The 20,559-nt window shown below is 49.5% G+C and overlaps 1 protein-coding gene across 1 annotated transcript in view; it reads left to right on the forward strand.

The window, feature by feature from the left end:
- Positions 1-20,559, forward strand: part of LOC144115951 (bromodomain-containing protein 4-like) — a 153,515-nt gene that overhangs the window by 59,197 nt on the left and 73,759 nt on the right. Inside the window, 6 exon segments of the mRNA XM_077650587.1 lie at positions 888-1,045; positions 5,494-5,706; positions 17,837-18,109; positions 18,797-18,841; positions 20,329-20,430; positions 20,499-20,559. Of these exon segments, the coding sequence (XP_077506713.1) occupies positions 888-1,045; positions 5,494-5,706; positions 17,837-18,109; positions 18,797-18,841; positions 20,329-20,430; positions 20,499-20,559 (852 nt within the window).

Raw genomic sequence — 20,559 nt, forward strand, 5'->3', positions numbered from 1 at the left:
GCAGCGGTCGCGCCGGCGGCGCACCTGTGGCGAAACTTGCGCTTGCGCAGTAGGAGCTAATGGCCAAGACGGGGAAATCGCTCTGGCTAGCGTAGTGTAGCTTTCATTACAAAAACACAAGCAGTGGGAAGAAAGTGTACTGGCCAGAGCTGGAGAATCTGCTGCCTGCAGCAGCTCACATAAATGTGTATTTTCATTGCAAGCAGAGCTCATTCCCAGCACTGCTGTTGTCAAATGCATTAACGTTACCTGGCTTGCACAAACATTCTGTGTGCTTTGTTCTTTGCATTGACGGATAAATGAATCAATTTTCAGCTCCAGTGGGTTAGCAGCACTTCGACAACTGAGCTTCTGGCAGAGATCTTGTGTTGCAGCTCATATTGAGCGCGATAGTAAATTCTCTGGTCTGAAGATAGTTTGAATGAAAAATGCCACAGCCCTTGCATGTTGATAAGCAAGTGGCAAAACTGACAACCTGCATGTGCATAGCATGAGGCTGCTGCTGAATGCATCTGTGTCCAAGAGTGCAATAGCATAGAACTAGTACAGCATTCCTGAAGGCTCATACCGAGATGACAGTTGCATTGTTTAATTGCCCTCTCGTGGCCAGTCGTTCTTGGTTTCCCTTTCTCGGTGGTGTGCAGTCACCGTTATGTTCAGATAGGCATCGCCATGCAGGATGCACATAAACTGGTGAATGGTAACGATTGAAAGCTGTCTCTACTCCACTGTACAGTATATTCGCCCGCACCACCTGTACAGGGGTGCAGGCTCTCTCTCAGCGAGCATGTGTTTGTTGCAAGAGAAAGCTGCAGTGGGCTTTTGTGGCGGGGGCAGGAAGTTAGTGGCACTCTGGTAATTTCTGTCGGCTGTGCCTTGCTGTGCAGGCCCGAGCCCTGCCCAGAATGCTGTCAGTCCGGCGACTAACTCGCATTCGCCGGCCGAGAGCATGTCTGCACCTGCAAGTGTGCCTGGTAGCACAAACACACCTACTGCTTTGAGTGCCACCTCCCCAACGCTGCGGTCAAGTACCTATGCCCAGCAGGTGAGTTGTACCGATTTTTTTCTGGACATTAGGATTTTGTGCTTTTTTAAAACCAATTTTCTGTTGCCATAGTGCAGCTGCTGTTGTGGCTTACCAAAGGCCCTTTAGTGATATGGCTTCATGCTGTATGACAAGTGGCTATATCTTTAGGCTTTTACTTGTTGTCTAGATGCTGAAAACTGCCTGCAGCTCCCCCGTTGCTTGTGTTAACTGTGTTGAATTTGACTTAAAATAAGCTGGCTTAATGGTCGCTGCTAAAGCAGTAGAGCCTAGGCAAGGGAGCACATTCGCAATAAAAGTCAATGAATGTGGTTTCTGGAAATGGATGACCGGTATGCAATGCTGTTTGTCAACTTATTTCTCCATATTTTAGGATGATCAGGCAGAAAATAAAAGGTTAAAGGGACACTGAGGAGCACCCCATCATTTCTTTTTTCGCTAGCAAAATTTGATACTTCAGCATTTCATGGCTTTGTTGCCGCTTGTCCGGCAGCGAAAGATGCATTTATTTCAAAGAAATTTGGATTCGAAGTTGAGAAAGTTTTTCCCGCCGCTCCGATTCAGACTCGGGAACTCTTTTATGACGTCATGGCGCACTCTTATGATGTCATAGGACTGAGTGACGTGACACGTGACGTAAACGCAGACTCCGTGATTTCTGGCGGCTAGCGGTGCGGTCTAGCAGCTGCCGAAATGAAAGCTACTGCCGCTGCACGTTGAAGGCATCTATCGGGGGTCGCTACCGTCGCTCTGCTTACGTTTGCACCGGCGTCTTGCCAGCGTTGCGATGGATCCCGTTCCCGAACCCGACAACGTAGTTCTCGCAAAATCTCCGGCCTGCGTTTCAGCGACCTCAGCCCCACAGAGCGTACGATACTTTTGAGGGAGCATGGTTAGGTTAGGCGCCGGCGGGTCGTTTCCCCCTTTCTCAGTGAGCAGCCGTTGCAAACTAAATATCATAACCCCAGTGCGGGGAGTCGCGAGGCGCCAGGACAAGGTCGGCGCGTTGCGCCCATCGGAGTCTGGCCGGGGCTTTGGGGCCAACGGATTGGGATTCCTTGAACGGCGCGGTTGCAAGGGGCAGCAGGCGGCGTCGAGGTCTCCCACGGTTGCAAGGGCCAAGTTATTTATTTTATTGCCACAAAAAACGGATAGGTGCTCAAGGGCGGTCGCGTTTAAAGTGGGCGCCTTGAAACTAAAGCCGACACACGATGCTTCAACGGCTTCCACTAGATCCAACGGGTACACTGGATCGGGCACTCTCGCCCACTTGCATGTACCTTCGTATGTGTACCGTGAATGGATCAAATTAGCCGAGAGCTCGAAAAGAACTGCTCCGCCCAACTGCCGAAGTTATTAAATTACGTCACGACGTGCACCTCGCCGCGGAGCCGAATCAGTCTGGCCGGGCCGGTGGCGGCTGGCGCACTCTGCGTGATATAGACATGCTCCAAGTCTCCCCGCCAGTGCGGTCAGAGTGCGCCGAAGCCGCCGAACGCGTCGGCGGTCAAGCGCAGTTGGAGTATAGAGGGTCTCGCTTTGGCTGACGTGACGTCGCCGTGCAGCGCGCGCGCGCTACGCCGGAGCATAAACGCGCCTTAACAGAGTCTGCGCTTAACCGCTAACCAACGTATTCGGTGGCGGCATCTATAGGAGCCACTGAAACCCCCCGCCCACTCACTGAATAAAAAAAAAAACCCTTTGCCAAAGTTCGGAATTGCACCAGGGCCTTTGGTGCTTGAGGCGGAGACTCTACCACTCCGCCATGACGGCTCAATATTTAACCATGAATAAAGGCGCATCTAGTGAATGCACTCTTCCGATGCAGAAATCTCCGCGCTTTGTTACGTATATCCTGGCCTAACAGAGCTAGGCCATCAGCAATTTTTCTGAACTGCCTTGTACCTTGTCTCCCGTCCCTAATAAACGATTTCCGTTAAGTAGTTTGAAGTTGACTGGCACAGCCGGGAATGTTTCGCCGGGCGAGTGTGCGAAGTCACAAGTGCTGCCTTGTACGATTACCGACTATCGTGCCATAGTTTTTCATCGACCGTGGCGATCATCTGACAAGCCTTAACAGGCTCCTTCAAAGGTTAACTAGCACTTGAAGCGGCACTTGGAGTTCCTCTGCTGTTCGGCGCTTGTAAATCGAGGCGCGTCGAAAAACAGAGCCACGGGGCACGTAAAGCTCATAGACGCGAAGCGCCTTAACAAATGGAAACTCTCCTGGCCACCTGTGGCGCCGCCAAGCATCGGTTTTCTTTGCTTCCAATATTCAGGTTGCCTTTTGTCTGCCTTCTTTGTGTGATAAAAGTGCACTATCGGTTTTAAAACAAAACTTACTTCAATATTGAACCGCGCAATCTTTGTCAGCCTCAGAGATTCGCGTCCCATGTAGGAAGGAAATTCCTCCAAGGCGGCGTCTCTTGTCCTACGACGTCTCCACACTTGTTCTTGCGGGTTTGGCCTGTGGCGGCGGTACCTGTATTTTGGTTCTTGCTATTTTCTACCTTACAAGAGCTTTGTTTTCAGTAAGAGCGGCGTTTTTGTGATCAGGAGCTGGTATTCTATCGATACAAGCCAACTTCAATTTCTCGTCAGTGTCCCTTTAAAGCAGATAAATTTCTGGCCGTGGTGCTGTGATCTGTGGTTTATTCACTTGTGCCAATCAGTCGGGCTGAACACAGCAATTATTCTCTACATTTAACGGCTGGCTGTCAAGTGCAAACATCAGGTCGTGCTTTAGTGCGATATATGATATTCATGCTTGCCATTCATTGCGTGGGTCTTGTGCTAAAGTCGGTGGTTTGTGCGACAGGTCCTGATGCTTGGGTATCTGCCTGGGTCTGGCTGAAATAGGTGGCTTGCTTTTAGCTTTTTGCTTGGCTTTGCTTGTCTCTGTCCACACAGGCAGCAGCTTGGCACTGTGCTATTAGCACTGAATTTGCATAGATGCCCAACACTAAATTGCTCATTCTGATCACAGTATGTTAGCAGCTGCCCGCTCACTCCTTGTGTAATGCTGATGTGACGGGCAATCTGTGCACGGGCAATCTGCTGTCTCAGTTTAGCCCGTGGCGCTGCTTGCTTCTATGTGCTCACAAATGTTTGAGCCGCTGATATATTTGTACATGCTTTGTTGCCGCCCAGGCTGGAGTTTAACTGTGTAGATGGGGAGGGCAGAGTGAGCCTTGATGGTGAAGAAAGTTGCTCTCTTTGCATCCCCCAGGGTTTTTTTTGTTTGTCTGTGGTTGGGGTTACTCTAAAACAGTCCGTACTCATTGTGCCTCTCGGGGCATTGGCAAGAAGGGGCGCTGAGCTTGCTATGGATGAGGCGAGGAGATATGGTGCTCTGGGCAGAGTTCATATTAAGGGTAGCCTTTTAAAATCATTTATGTTGACAGTGTGCAGGGGTGGATTTTTATGTAGGGCACTCCCTCAAGGGAGAAACTAGATACGAACACCTTGCTGAACCCCTCGCCTTTTTTTCAACAAAAAAAAAAACTTGCACTTTGCCTTGTTTGTGATAAAACATAAATCCAGCTCAGAAAGGATCAAAATCTGCCAAATGGCAGAGTTTGGATTTAAAGAGCGTTGTAATTAATGAGTACTGTATTTTGTTGTGCATGTCCTCTGTTCATTTCTCACTGATGCTGCACTTCTACAAAAACTGGCAATCTCTACATTGCCATGGACCTCAAATGTGACACTGCATAAGAGCAGCGGCATCTTTAAGCTGCTGATTTATATTGCTAATGAAACACGCCGTTGTTCCCAGCATGACGTGGCCACCTTGTGCTCAGTTTTAGTTGGACTGCGTGATTCTCTATATGAGTGATCACCACTCGCACAGCTTATGGTAGCATGGGCTGCAGTGAAAAAAGCTTTTACACTTTGCTGTAGTTTTCAGCCACATTTTGCACTGATGGCTGTGACCAACTTGACGCCAAGGTGACCACATGCCAGTCACTGCAGTACAACCACTGGTACTAGCTGTAGATCCTGTCCAACCTCAACCAGCGTCATGGTTATTAAGTCGTATTGCAAGATTTTTCCCACTAGTTCTTTCCTTCAGTGCACTTTTCGGTAGTTGTTGAGAATAGCACTGTGATACGAATTAGCTGACAAGAAACCTGTGACGGTGTTCTGAGTGCAGAAGAGAATCCACTCGATTATGATTGAGGCTCCATGTGAGTGCTGCTTCAAAGCTCAGCACAGAGTTTTGAGCAAAGCGTGGAGGGGCAAGGTGCTTATATCAGGGCCCTGTCAGTGAAACTGGGCAGTGTGCATGAGGAGGAGCAGAGGAGGCAGTTGGGATGGCTGGCCTGTGTGCACGGGCGGCTGCTAAGCTGTGCATGCTAGCAGGCAGCGCTTGTGTGGCTGGGACCTGTGTGGGCTTTGTGTGCTTGTGTGTGGTGGCTGGTTGCGAGGGAGTGTGTGGGATGCAGGCGGCGTCTGCGGCTGTGGCTTCGTCCTCGCTGGGGGGAGGCGGGAGCCCCGCTGCCCCCCCTCCTGACCTTCCTGCAGCTGTGCCCGTCAGCAGCGCCCCGGCGCCCCCTCCTCCGATCGTGCAGATGCCTCCCTCCAAGGTGAGCCCCCCACCTGTGGCTCCACTGGCTCCCCTTGCGCGAGACGACGCCCGCTGGCCCCAGAGGCGTCAGGTAACACCCGCATTTCTCCTCCAGCATCCCACTGCGCTATCCATTCGGGGGGGACACTGGTGTGGAGGCTTTGCAGCTGCAGCGTGATGGTCTTTTCTGCGCCTTTGGACTTGTCAAAGGGCGTGTTCGAGTGATGTCCCCCTATGGACTATCTACCAGTTGGCATGGATTCACAAGTTGAATGACATGTCATTTCTAACAGTTTCTGGCCTCGGTCCTCATGAGGACTGATCGTGCGCAGTGGTTTGCTGAAGCAAGTGAAGCAGTTCTAGCATTCGTTTACAAAAAAAAGTGTAGTTTGCAGTCATTATCACTGTGCTGTAAAGCTGACCTGTATGTTGCTGCAGTTCCATAATTTTTTCAATACAGACAGCGCTACTAACTCAAAAGGTAATGTGCCATAATAAAATACATTTGGAAACATTTCCATTTTGCCACTGCTGTAGCCACTGCCACACTGCTGCTGTTCAGTCACTGCTGTTGGCCATTATCATGGTGATTGAGTGTCATCGTTTGAATAAGCGATTAGTCGCCAACCTATGTTTTGGACTTGGTCGGACAAGAGAAATGATCCCAAAATTCGATGTCCGAAAAATCTGTGCGCTTCAAAAAACATGTTAGTGAAGAAAACCGTCCTGGACAGTCAAATTTCACTGTTTCCCACGCTGCGTTTGACATGCTGCAGTTTCCGTTGGTCTGCAACAGCATCTGTCTGTACTCCATCTCGCAAGCCATTTACAGTGCTGTGAAAGCTGCTGTGATCTGAGGCGGTCAGAACGGTGTGTGCTGTAAAATGTGTTCATCCGTGCCTTTCGCCTCGTGAGTGGTGGCTCCATCACTGGGATGGAAGAGCACCAGAACTAATGCGTGCGGGAGACTCTGCCGACTCAGCGGACACCATGGTTACGAATCGCAGCATGCCATTTTGCAGATAGCCTCTGCAGTGCTGTGCTCGTGCAGACTTCCTCTTCTAATTTAATCAGTGATTGAAGCTGTCGCTGTGCTTTCAAATCACCGTTGTGAACTACCTTTACAGTTACTGCAATAATTGTTTAAAAAATTGTTTGTCTTACTTGGCCCTGATCGGACGAGAAGCTCTACCTTTCACAGGGCTGCAAATTACTTGTGAGATGAAGCTTAGCCGGGGACGGCTTGTGACTGGTTTCAATCCGATTCGAATTCAATCACTGAGTCTGCGTGATATCACACTCAGACTTCGAATGACCAATAGGAGTGTTGTGTTGCATGCGGTCACATGGGAGTTGCTGGCTGAAACACGAACTGCGGAGAAGGCAGGTGTGAGGAATGCGTAGCAAGCCTGTTTGTGCTGCTCCAACCAAATTCGCTGGGCATGTGTTGCATGTGCAAGCAGTCGCCAAAAATCGTGTAGCGCCATTAGCGAATTTTTCATCAGCGGAGCTCCATCAGTGAGCCAAATTTTTGCTCCAGTTGCAGCGTGTGAAACTGGCTTTACATTTGCAAGCGTTATTAGTGTGCATGTGCGAAGCAGCCACTGGTCATGCCACAAGGGCAGAGTCAGTTTCCCCCGAAGATGGTCGCAAAGGCAGAGAGATGGGACTTGTGGGTAGTGTGCGTTTACCACGGTGAAAGTGGAGGGGAGTGGCATGGCTGCAGTGTTGTCGTCAGAGCCATGGCGAATTGCGGCCAGTGTTCCGCTAAGAACGCTATTGTATGCGCTCAGGACTGCGTGCCTGTCAGTCTCCATGGTAGGAGCAAAGAGCGTTCCATTAACTCAAGCAGCAATGAGGTAGAAATATTGGCAAGCCAATTCATCTGATTTAATCCGTTTGAATCCAAGATGGTGCCTTCCATGGTGATGGCGAAGACTGGCGTGTATGACAGTTATGTCCGCTCGTGTATGCATTGGGTTCCACAGTCAGAATGGCCTCAGTTCTAGTCTAAATTTTGGACTCCACGTAGTCAGAAATATTGGTCGTGCATGCCCCCCGCCCATATTAGGTCGGAAAAGAAAAAAAAAGGCGTGCCCATGGGCACATTCCAAAACGAATATATAAACCGGATTATTATCCACACTTGCGCTATCATCATCGCTGCTGCGGTTCCACAGCACGTTGTTCTAACGTTGTCGTCAGTGAAGTCCCCCACTTCACAAACAACCACATCACGTGGAACAGCTTAAAATTATACCTCGTTGCAGCCGCTACACCAGCATCACCTGTCCCAAAGTGTCAAACTTGCAGCCCGGCAGCAGATTGTAGTCAGGAACGAGTGCCAGACGCTTACTGTACCCAGAGCATTAAAGATCGTTGACAAAGCACGACAGTAAAAAAAAAGAAAATGGTGGTTTGCGTGTTAGGCCAAGTGTAAATTAGGTGTGCTAGCAGTCCAGTTTTCCCTTCGGTTCCGGTGTTGAGATCCAGTGTTCACGGATGGCCGTTGTTTGGATGCTATAATGGGTTCATGCCCATATATGAGGAATCGGTTATTCTTTCCATTCATAGATCCCTAGGAGTCTTTCTACCACTCCTGTCGCAGTATTGAAGCGATGTACCACTGCCCTTCTGTGGCAGGTGCTGCCATCTGTGGGGCTTGGGTTGGGTTGCGACCCAGGTTGCTCTACCCGAGCAGCCTCTCATGAGTAAATGAGCTTGCACCTGACACGCTGGGCAGGTGAGCAGCCTGCCATAGAATCGGCTTCATACGAGCAGTAAGTCAAATACGCAATGGCTAAATGTGGGGAATGGCCACTGTAGGTGCTAGTGCACTAAAACTGGCAAAACATCGCCGGCATTCAAGTCAAAGGCTTCGAACAGAGCCAAAGAGAAACTACGTGTGTCGTGCGGGGGCAGCGTCAGCTCTTCCATCAGCTACCGGCACTCGCTGGAGGCACTGCTGTTCCAAGTGGTGGTGGTGCCATGATTGGAACAGTGCCAGTGAACCAGCATTCTTTAGGCCTAAGAGCTGCAGAATTTTCGCTTGAAAAAAGAAATGAAGCATATTGCTGATAGATTTTGCTGCTGGTGAGATGAGACAAGATGAAATCCCGATGCCCCATTTATGACCAATGAACAGGCTGGAAAACCCAGTAACAATGAGGAATTCACTCCGAAGCAAGGGGTCCTGCTTCAAAGTGCACATGTTGGAAACTTTTTTAGCATACGCAAGAGTTGTGCACGCTAAACTCTGGGAAATAGCATAGTGGGAGTGTACATCATGGCTCGATTTGAAATAGCGTTTGGTGCATGTACACATTAAAGCACACAGTCGCTGTGGTGGCTCAGTGGTTATAGTGCTTGGCTACCAACTGCAAATAGGCCCATGTACTGTGGGATGTCAATCCACATTCAACCCCAGCTGGTTGAAATTATCCTGAGCCTTTTACTATGGCGTCCGTCATAACCACAGTTGCTTTGAGACGTTAAACCCAATAAATCACTTTAAAGCACACTATCCTGTATGCTCGTTTTATACTGGCACTACATTCCGCAGCGTCAGGACGTCTCCTCTGCACTCATCACAACTTTGGTAGTGCTGCAATGGACTACTGAGATGGAGTATATTTAAGGGGGGAGACGGCTCTTGGAGGCTAAAAAATCGCGAAAAAAATCGATTTTTCAAAAATGGAATTTTCGAAATCTGCAGCTGTTTCTCTACCAGCCTGTGAATTTTCTAATCTCCAGAGCCAATATTTGAGCTGTAAAATGAGGATAAAACTTCGATCCGAGCTCTCTCTCGGCAGATTTTCGCGCAATAACGGGGCTTTTTCCGCGACATCCTATTGTTTCACTGCAGCGATCGCGGCCATCTTGGTTTCATTTGGAAGAGCTGCTTTTCGTTTTAAATTTCGGGCAGTTGCTGCTCTTTTATGCTTATTGGATGAGGGAGAAAATGCCGCCAAAAAGCAGTCGCAACGCGCGATGCTATTCGCTAGTCGGTGCACGTGACTGAAAGTTGCTATCTAATTGGCTGAAGGGTCTCGTGTCGTCTGCTGGAAGCGTCTGTTGAGCGCAAGCGGTAGCCATCTTGTCAAGGTGTGTTCGCTGGTGCATCTCGCGACGATGTCAACGCCGGCGCCAAAGTTCCGCACGACTCACAGATATGGGAAAAAGAGGAAAAAATCGCTTATTAACAACCTGAAGAAGAGCGCCACGGTCACCTCGAGCACTGCGGACACCTCAAGCGCCGTGGATACGACTCTGCCAGCAGTTCGGGAGGTGCCGTCCGAGCTAGGCCTAACTGCGGCGCCGGTCGCGGAAGCCTCATTGGGCAGCGGTCGTGTTCGTCATGACACCCGAATGATGCAAGCTTGTGAGATCGAAGAAATGAACAAGAAAGCTCAGGAGAAACTTCAGCAGATGGCATCAGCGGCAGCAACAGAGCGCAAGGCAGCGTTCTTCGGTGGAATGGGAGACTCCACTAGTGCCCCACCCAGCGATACTTTCTCCATCGTCAGCTTGCGTTTGGTGAACGAGATGCTCGCGTCAGTGAAGTGCAAAGTATGCAACGGCGACGTGACGATTGAAAAATCCGACAGAGAGTACGGCCTCGCCGCCAAACTGACCCTGACATGTGAGAACTGTGGCGACATTTCATCTCGATGGAATTCGCCGCGTGTGGAGACCGACCAGACAGTTAGCCCGTTTGTGGTGAACATCCTCGCCGCGCGTGCGATGCAGTCAACGGGAAACCAGCGTGCCGCGTTGAATGACATATTTTCGGTGATGAATATTTCTCACCGCGGTCTGCATTCAAAAACTTGGCAGAAATACGTCAAGAAAAAGTTGACGCCCGCGGTGGACCGTGTGGCTCAGAAGTTGACTTCCGACTGCGTGCGATCAGTTCGGGAAGTTTACACAGAGTTGAATTTCGGGAATCCGGGCAACATCGCGGTGTCATTCGACGGCTAATGGATGACACGTGGGCATTCATCGCACATCGGCGTCGGAACTGTGATTGAACTGTTCACAGGGGCTTGTTCTTGACTTTGTTGTTCTGAGCAATTTTTGCGCCGGCTGTGAGCAGGGCCCCAAAGAAGATGACCCGGCGTACCTATTGTGGAAGCAGAGCCACATCTGCCAAAAAAAACACATCCAAGAAGGCTGGTGAAATGGAGGTTGAGGCTGCCCTGATCTTATTTCAGCGTTCCCTGCAGCAACACAACCTCCGTTATACCACAATGCTGTCTGATGGGGACAGTCGCACGTTTCCCGCTTTGGAAGAAGCTGAAGTGTATGGATATATTGAAATTTATAAGGAGGATTGTGTGAACACGTGCAGAAACGCATGGGCACTGCTTTGCGCAACGTGGTTACCAAACAGAAAGGTGCTGCTGGAGAATCGCTTGGTGGGAGAGGCAAGCTCACGCAAGATTTGATCGCTAAATTGAGCTCTTATTATTCGTGGGCGCTCAAATCCCACATAGATGATGTGGAGGCCACGCACAAAGCTGTGATGGCCACCTACCATCATGTGATGTCCAACGACTCCACTTCAAATCACAGCCTCTGTCCAACAGGCCCCGATTCTTGGTGCCGGCAGAAAGCGGCAGAGGCCAGAGGCGAGGCAATGCCACCTCATCGGCACAATCTACCTCTTCATGTCTGCAATGCCTTACTGCCTATATACGAAAGGCTTTCAGACAGGAGACTGCTAGAACGCTGCCAACGAGGCAAGACTCAAAACAACAATGAGAGCTTGCACTGAATGATATGGTCCCTTGCTCGAAAGGAAAGGCATGCCTCTCTCTTCACAGTGCAGGCTGCTGTGGCTGAAGCAGTGAAGTTCAATGCAGGGAGCGAAAGAACTGCTGCACGTATACTGCAAGAGCTCAGCCTAACGCCTAGCCCCAGACAACCAAGCGCAATGTGGGAAAAAGATGTCCAGAGGAAAACAGCATTTTACCAGCATAGTTGGCCACACCTCTACACGTTCCTACTAAGTGCGTGATGGTTCTTTAATAAATTCTGAAATATCACAAGTCTGAATTATCGGAGTGTGAAAAATCAGTAGGCTACTTAATTTTCCTAAGAGTGGCACACCTTCTAGAGGGCAAGTTAATGTGCTATTGGAGACAGAAATGCCCAGGACGTGCGCGCACTCGCAGAAAACATATAAACATATAGCTGGTGGTGGTATATTTTTTACTGCCACGTCCATTTCTGCCAGGAAGGGCGGTCGTGATACGTGAAGCAATGCTCCGGCAGCCCGCAAGAGCGAGCTGCTCGTAAAATCCACTAGGACGTGTAGCTAGCTGGTACCGCACCAGAGTGGTGGCATACGTCATGAGGTGCGCCAACTTGTCGATTCATTGTGTGGGCTACTTGCACCATGCTAAAGGCTGCCAGACAAAGCACCCCTTGGTGCGCAAATTGGATGTGCCATTCTCAGACAGTCAAGTGACTATCATGACACAGTGATGCATTTGAGCTAGGGGCAGCGCGTCCTGGGCATTTTTGTCCCCTATAATACCCATCCCACAGTAGTGGATGGAGGCCACACTAGCCATACAACTAGAATTAGATGGTGTGCTCAACTTGCAGAATAGAGGGTATTTGGGTAGCAACATGTACGCTGCTCATTAATGAATGCTTCAGTGGTGCTTTAATTTGCAGCAGAACACCATGACCGCTTTCTCTGCTTCAGAAAATCTGAGAATCTGCCCTTGCAAGGATTGCACTGTGAATAATAGCCCAGTATTGGTGCTACAATTGAATTTCAGTAACTACCCACTATTGTCATTTGTCTCAAAGGGGAAGCGGGCATCCGGTAAATTTTGAAGTCTTTTACAAATCTGAATGAATATGCATAGCTTTGTCCAGTTTTTTGTGCTGAATTCTAGTATGTCATTAGTTCTGGATATGCAACTGTCTAGATGGCTTATAACAACTTTCATTTGTTTGGGGCCACTATGGTTTGAGATTAGTCATTGAAAAAAAGCAATATTGGACATAGGTTTTAGATATGACTTGTTAGCTGTTCGTTAGCACTGTTATGGAAGGCTTTGCCACTCTCGGTTGTGTAGCACGCATTTCTTGAGTTAGCTGTTAAACATTGACAGCACGGAAGACTATGCCATGTAAGAAGCGAAGCAGCAGTGATGGCTAAGAACCCCCCCCCCCCCCCCCCCCCCTTTTTCCTCTTATGTTTGCACCCTCTGGTATAAATGCCCTGAAACTTTGTGCTTGGGGTTCTTTTTTTTTTCTTTTATGTAAGGGCTTAGCCTCTTGTGTAGTAGTGGTAGTTTAGCAGGCTAGCAGAGTACCGTCAGGTGTGTTTCCCTTTGGAATTGAGCATGGAAGCATTGCAGTATCAAAAATGTGCATTTGTTTTTGCAGTTGCCTTAAAAACTTATTTGCTACAAAGCTGTCATTGTGGATGCACAGAGATGCTGGGAAAGTTTTGCAATATTAGGCAAGCTGTGTTTGCTTGAGCAAGTTCAGGTGTGTTGAGACATGACATGCTGTACAGCTGGAAGAAAAATTTCTTCGCAGCTGTTACTTGTGAACTGCGGCAGTGAAAAGGGGTTGCAATGTTGTATACATTGAACATACACAGTCAGCGGGCTATTTCACACTGCAAATTTGCATGCATTTTGACACTGCTTGAAGGGAGTCGACTCCTGTCCTGGGAGCTAATTGTAACCTTTGTACGGCCATGTTCAGTTTGAGAGAAGAAATTGTTTGGAAGATGCTCAGATGGCAAGATGCCTATCCTCGTCTGTCGCAGAAGACTGCTTCTCTGCTGTGAAGAAACTGAAGTTTGAGAAGCATGTCTCCTATCTATAGATATGATTCCTTTAGTATCGGCAGTTCATACCATTCTGCTCTTCCAGCTTTGAGTAAGAAAGGCTTGTTCCCTTTGCCTGCACTGAGGTGAGAAGGAAACCTCACGACTGGTTCTTAGGTGCAGCAAGGTGCTAACAAAATTTGAAAATGGGATGTTTCTCTTGGTGAGGAGGAGCATTGTAACAAGTGTTGAAACGAGGCTTTATTTTTATGAGGCGCAAAACGAGGCGTCGGTGAGTTTTCGAAAATCACACCTCCATGTTTGTGCGATAATCTGAAGAGGTTGTTAGCATTTTTTTTTTAACGGGGCAGACTGGTTTTACTCTCGACCAAACTTTATGAAAGTGCTTATCCTTTAAAGGGACAGTGAGGAGAACTCTATCAAATTTTTTTGTTAGCAAAATCTGATAGTTCGGCATTTCATGGCTTTGTTGCTGCTTGTCCGGGAACGAAAGATGCATTTATTTCAAAGAAATTTGGATTCGAAGTTGCAAAAGTTTTTCCCGCCGCTCCGATTCAGACTCTGGAACTCTTTTATGACGTCATGGCGCACTCTTATGATGGTCATAGGACTGAGTGACGTGAAGCGTGACGTAAACGCAGACTCTGTGATTTCTGGCAGCAAGCGGTGCGGTCTAGCGCAGCAGCTGAAATGAAAGCTACCGCCGCCGCACGTTGAAGGCGTCTATCAAGGGTCGCTATCGTCGCTTCGTTTACGTTTGCACCGGTTTCTTGCGAGCGTTACGATGGATCCCGTTCCCAGACCCGACGACGAAGTTCTCGCAAAAACTCCGGCCTGCATTTCAGCGACCTCAGCTCCACAGAGCGTGCGATACTTTTGAGGGAGCACGGTTAGGTTAGGAGCCGGCGGGTCATTTCCCCCTTCCGCCGTGAGTAGCCGTTGCAAATTAAAAATCATAACCCTAGCGCGGGGAGTCGCGAGGGGCCAGGACAAGGTCGGCGCGTCACGCCCATCGAAGGCTGTCCGTGGCTTTGGGGCCAACGGATTGTGATTCCTTGAACGGCGTGGTTGTACGGTGCAGTAGGCGGCGTCGAGGAGGTTTGTCACGGTTGCAAGGGCCAGGTTATTTTTGTTTTTTTCCACAAAAAATGGATGGGTGCTCAAGGGCGCTCGCGTTTATAAAGTTGGCGGCTTGAAAGTAAAGCAGACGCACGACGTCTCAGCGGCTTCCACACGTTTCCGGAGGTACGGGGTCCACTGGATCGGGCTCTCTCGCCCACTTGCATGTACCTTCAGATGTGTACTATGAATAGATTAAATTAGCCGAGAGCTCTAAAAGATCAGCTCCGCCCAACTGCCGAAGCTATTGAATGACGTCACAACGCGCATCTCGCCGCGGAGCCTAATCGGTGGTCAAGCGCAGTTGGAGGAGGGTCTCGCTTTGGCCGAAATTTAAGGTACAGATTGGTCCTGACAGGCACCTGAGAAGTAGAGCATTAAAAGAAGCTTCTGAGCCATCAGGAATCTGCTTCCAGCATTGCATGCTCAGCACATGTGCTAAAAAAAGAATTATGGTACCCTCAGCTATCAGCTATGGATGCAGAAAAATTCCAGTATAAAATTTGCTCAGTCCAAAATTTTAGCTTTGACAAAAATGGCAAAAATAAAGTGCTGTTTATTTAAGGAAAGTTCAAAAATAACAATGTAATGGCATTAGCAAGCGGCTGTGGTCATGTTCAAGTCACCACCGCGCACTTCATGCACGTTAGCACAAGTTTACTGATCCCACAGAAACAGTGAACGTTGTGTCGTCAAGCGGTTTGGCTGCGGCATCATCAGTTGCACCAAAGAACGCTGCCTTATTCTTCGTTGCTGTGGTCAGTGCCATCTGATGAAGTTTGGAGTTCTCTTTGCCATTGCTTCTACAGTTAAACCTCGATGTATTGTACTTCAATGTAATGAAATCCTCGATGTAACAAAGTATTCCAGTTTTCATAACTTCAGGCCCATAGAACAGTGTGTAGTTTTAGCCTCAATATAACGAAGTAGATTTTGGCACACTTCCAATGTAACAAAATTTCATTGCTGGGTGGAAACGAACCGGCGGAAAAATAGTATCACGGTCGTAAGTGGTTGAGCGGAATGCGTGCCAAAGCGCCTATCTGAGCGCGTACGTTATATGGGCGCTGAACTGCTCTCGCGTACAGTGCGCATGACAGACGTAAAAACGGTGACGATCATAGTGGTGAGTGCTCCGCTGGCTGTGGCTTCTGGGGCAGTGCGGGTGAGGCTGGCACAAGCGTCTGCCTAGTTTTGGCAGCCTGCCGGGCCAGTCCGTGGGTCACGCTATCGCCCAAAATTGGCGAATCGGTGCAGAACGCAGTGTGTCGCGTTTATCGTTGTAAGAGCTTCCCAAAGCTTGGTGAAAGGACTGCAAGGTCAGTGCCGTTGGCACACCCGTCAGCTGTGAAGCCCGATGCGCGCTTCACATCTGACATCCTCGCTTATCACTCATATGATGCGCGTATGTACAAAAAGACACACACTCGCGCTTATGGCAGAATACGAGGAACGGTGTTGGTTGGCGATAGGATGACACACTCCTCGTTCGCGTTTACATGAAAGACAGAAGAGTAAGGAAAATGTGAGGCAGATAGGGGGCCTAAGGCGTGGCCTGTCGCGATGCTGCCGTCGACGGCCATGAGGTCGCAGCGCTGAAAGCGGTGGAACTTGACGACGGTATCTACGGTGTGCTTGGGGCACTTGGGAGAGGATGATGACAGCAAAACCAGTACTCAAGACAAGTGCGTTGTTCCCATCACCCACGAGGTGGTGGTGCGATAGACTTGCTGGGGTGGCTCGCAAGCTTGCAATAAGATGCGCGTAATGCCATTGCAACTGGCGAAGAAGGGGCAGAAGGAGCACTTTATTTGCAAATAAAGGCTTTTCCTGTCAGTTATCCGCAGCGCGTTTTTGGCAGTTCCTGAACATGCTAGGAGGCGAATTTCAATGTTGCAAAATTTCAATATTATGAAGTACACTGCCAATTTATCGAGGTTTAACTTTGTCTCTGAAGGTTTCAGCTTTGGGGTATCATGATGAACGCAACCGCTGCCTGTAGTTTTCATAGCTGGCGTCGCCGTTAAGCCTAGTATGTCCGTGACACTCATTGTTTCCGCAGTGCTCTTCTCCATGTTGTCAATTAGGGACTTCTTCTTTTCCCCAAATCTGCGTCATGTAGAACATTGATGTCTACATCGTTGTGAGATGCACTGTCGATGACACTTGGGACAAGACAGTTTGTGCGTGTGTTTGCGGTCTGCATCCCAGAAGACGATGGGAAATGAGTCAGCCAATCATATGCACTGACTACCGAATACCAGCATACGATGTGACATCTTTTTGGTGCCCACTTCCTCCTCAACCAATGATTGTAAATGCACCGCATGACGTGAAATTGACAATGAAAAGCTGCTCTTTCAAAAAGAAACCAAGATGGTGTCAATTGCTACTGAAGAATGGCAGTGGCACGTCATGCAAACAGCACAGTTTTCATGTCAAAATCTGCCCTTAGTGAGCATGTGTGCACGTATCTATGATTTCTACTCATATCATAGTCAATATATTGACTCCAGACATTCGAAAATTCATTGACATAAGCTGCATATTTCGAAAATGATATTCCGGAAATATCAATTTTTTTAGCCCCAATAAGCAGTCCCCCCCACCCAACTGTCGATAGGGCTTGTTGAGTGTAATGGGTTGCAAATAGTGCGGAAAGTCACTGCAATGCAGTACAAAGAAATGCTTGTGAAGAGTTGTTCAAGGCATCAGAATGATTTCTGAGCTCTTCAGGACGTGGATGATTTTCTCCACTGCCTTTCATGGGAGTGTGTGCAGAGTATTTTGCAGGGTCGTTCCCAACTTTGTGTTGTTTTCTTGTACGAAAAATATGCAAAGAGGGAGATGATGAGGGCCTGAGGTGACAAAATATGCCCAGCTGTTTGCAGGAACATTGAAGTGTTACATGGTTTTGAAGTGTACAGAGGTGCATGATAGCTTGAAGTATTTTCAAAGATTGTCAAAATGAAATGTGAATTGCAAAGCTCTCCTAGCAGCACATTTTTTGCATCATTGAAAATGGAGATGGCATGCTTATTGAAAGGCCACATTGGTGTTGCTCTCTGCCATCACAGCCTTCAGGGTGCCACAGGTTCTGTGGCAAGTTTCAGTGGCGTGACCATGGAGTAAAGTAGAGAGGAGCGCTCCGCCTCTGCTCGTGGCGCACGTAACTAGCGTTTCATTTGGGTTGAACTTGTTGGTTCATCCAAGGTATAATTGGTTGCCGTAGTCCATCTTGTGGCGGGGCGGAATCACACAAGTGCGCTGGGTGTGGATGCAGGTGATGAAGAAGGGGGTGAAAAGAAAAGCAGACACGACGACGCCCCTGCCCCTAGAGCCTGGGGGCTATGGTGGGGGCAGCACAGGAGCACCCCCTGAAGCCAAGAGCTCGAAGGTATCCACGCGGAGAGAGAGTGGCCGCCCCATCAAGAAACCCAGCAAGGACTTGCCCGACACTCAGCAGCACAGCTCTAAGCCGAAGAAGGGCAAGCTCACCGAACAGATGAAGTACTGCAATAGCATACTCAAGGAGCTGTTCGCCAAGAAGCACGCTGTAAGTGCCTTGCCTGCCTGTCATGCATGCTGTGCCCATGTCAACCTTTCTCTTGTTGTGTGGCACCAAGCAGCTCCTTTGTTATCCACTTCTGGGCAGAGTTTTGTGTACGGTGCTGAGAGATGCAGCTGTAGTGGCATGAGGGGCTGTACTTGGAAACTGCTTAATTTCAAGGTGCAAAAATTCTTCCCTTCTCACAGTCACCCTGATCAAAAGGATGCCTGGCACTTGTTTGAATGGCCTAGCAGCTATGTCTGGTTATGACACAAGGAGAATAAGAGAAGGCAATTCATATTGTGGTAGCCAGATAGCTATGTAGTGTACTGCATTGAGTGAGTGCAAAGGTGCGGGGGCTTTTTCAGCACGGACCTTTGTCAGACGCCGAGTGGATCCAGTGATCTTGTGGCACGTCTCCGAGTGCAGGTGGGTGGGGGGGTCGTAGCAGCTCCCAAATGGAGCCCTGTGCTGCCTTTGTGTGGCGAGGGAAGTGGTGCGGCTGTCTGGCAAAGGACTGTGTGTGGGGGGAAATTGCGGACGGAGGGGCGCTTGCTCACCCCGCGCAACCCCTGTTGGTGCGCATGTGAGCGGGTGCCCCGGTCAGGTGCTGTTGTTGTTGCTGCTGTTGTCATTCCATGATGGGTTCTCTAACCGGAGGTCTGCACGGGGGCGTTGCCAATGTTCTTGAAGGGGCCGAGCCCGAGACGTCCACGCCGGGCACAGCAGCCCAGGCCCGTGAGTTACCCTTCCGTTGTTGCTCTGGGTTGGCCCTTCTCTCTTTCCGTCCTGCTCACTCTATCCTCCTCGCCTGGGGTGGAGGGGTCCTGACACATGCACACTCCCTATGCTCTCTGCGTGCCCACCCGTGCGGACCTCTGGGGAAGAGTGGTGCAACGGCTTGCAGAAACTGGCGAGGCCTCACAGCTATTGACAGGGAGGAGGAGGAGGAGGCTTTGGAAAGGGGGGTTTTTCTTCTGCAAGCTTGTCTCTGAAGCACCAGCCTGTGCAGAGAAAGGCACTGGCAGTAGCGGCAGCCTTATTTCTGAGGGTTTTGTATCTGCCCGATTCCTTGGGCAAGTGCAGTGTTGCCGAGACAAGCAGCCTCGTCTTGTCTCTGCAAGCCGTCCGAGGTCTGACATTCACTTGATACCCTGTTTCTTGCTGCTTGCTGCTGATCCTGAGCACATGGGGGGCTGCCACCAGATGGCTGGCACTCTGATGTTTGCGGCTTTAAACCATTCCTAGCTTGCCTGATTGTTTCCCTGTGATGACAGTCGCTAGTTTGAGGAATGCAGTTGGCAAGAGTTATGCAGTAGCTTTGATTCTGGAGTTGTTGCTCTGTCCAGGGGTGCCTTCATGTGAGCAGCTGCGCACACTTGTGCATCTTTTCCTCTTTGGTAGCAGCAGCGGCAGGCCGCGCATCTGCGTGACATGCATTCTGTACCTGGCTGTTGAACAGGATCCACCACTTGGGCATAAGTTCTGCTGCCCATCTTTGTTGGGCGTGGCTGGGTGATGAACAGTAGTGTGAGGGAGGGCACAGTCCTGTGGGCAGGCAAGAGTCGTCGTGGCACCCATGGGACCATGTAAAGTAAGATTTGGTAGTTGAGTGCCAGGCAGAGCCCCCCTTTGGTGCTGGAAATGACCTGCGGCACCAGTAACTGAACATTCTTAGCAGCCCTACACCACAGCATCTGCTCAGAATCTAATTGGAGCTGTGTTCTCTGTGTAGCCACTTACAGCTGGTTATGTGCTGTTGGTGCCCTGTCTTCTATTAAGGTCAAGTGGTCAAGGGTGCATTTCACTGCCACAGTGCAGATTTGAACTACCTACATGGGTTGTAAGGTTAATGCCAGGAATGGGTACTTGTGACACTTCGCATCAAGCTGCAAAAGGAGCAGAGCGCACACATTGAATGGCACACCTGAAGAGCAGTCAAAATGTGTTGAGTCAAATGGGCCACAGTGCGCAGCTTGGAACCTTTAGCTCATTGCCGAGGCTGAGTTTTCTCTGTGCGACCACCCAGCTAATGCTTGCTGCCTCACATTGCAGTGTGCTCCATTCCAGGTTGTCTTGGCTGCCATTGCTCAAAGCTGCCAGTTGTGCAACTTTGTAGTATAGTTTTGGCTTGATGGTGCCATAGTGTGGGCAGTCTGTTCTTTGATTAATCCAGTATGGTGGACTCCTGTGACCTGTTATCCCTGTCTTCCCGTGCTGCACAGGGCTATGCGTGGCCCTTCTACAAGCCAGTGGATGCGGAGCTGCTGGGGCTGCACGACTATCACGAGATCATCAAACATCCCATGGATCTGGGAACAGTCAAGGTGAGCATGTGTGCCGTGGGCCTTTAAGGACCCTGTGAACATGGTAGCCCCCCTCCTCTTCTGTGCAGCAAAAGATGGACAACCGCGAGTACAAGAGCCCTGAGGAGTTTGCTGGGGATGTGCGGTTAA

This window comes from Amblyomma americanum, chromosome 1 (genome assembly GCF_052857255.1).
Source record: "Amblyomma americanum isolate KBUSLIRL-KWMA chromosome 1, ASM5285725v1, whole genome shotgun sequence".
Classification (NCBI taxonomy): Eukaryota; Metazoa; Arthropoda; class Arachnida; order Ixodida; family Ixodidae; genus Amblyomma; species Amblyomma americanum.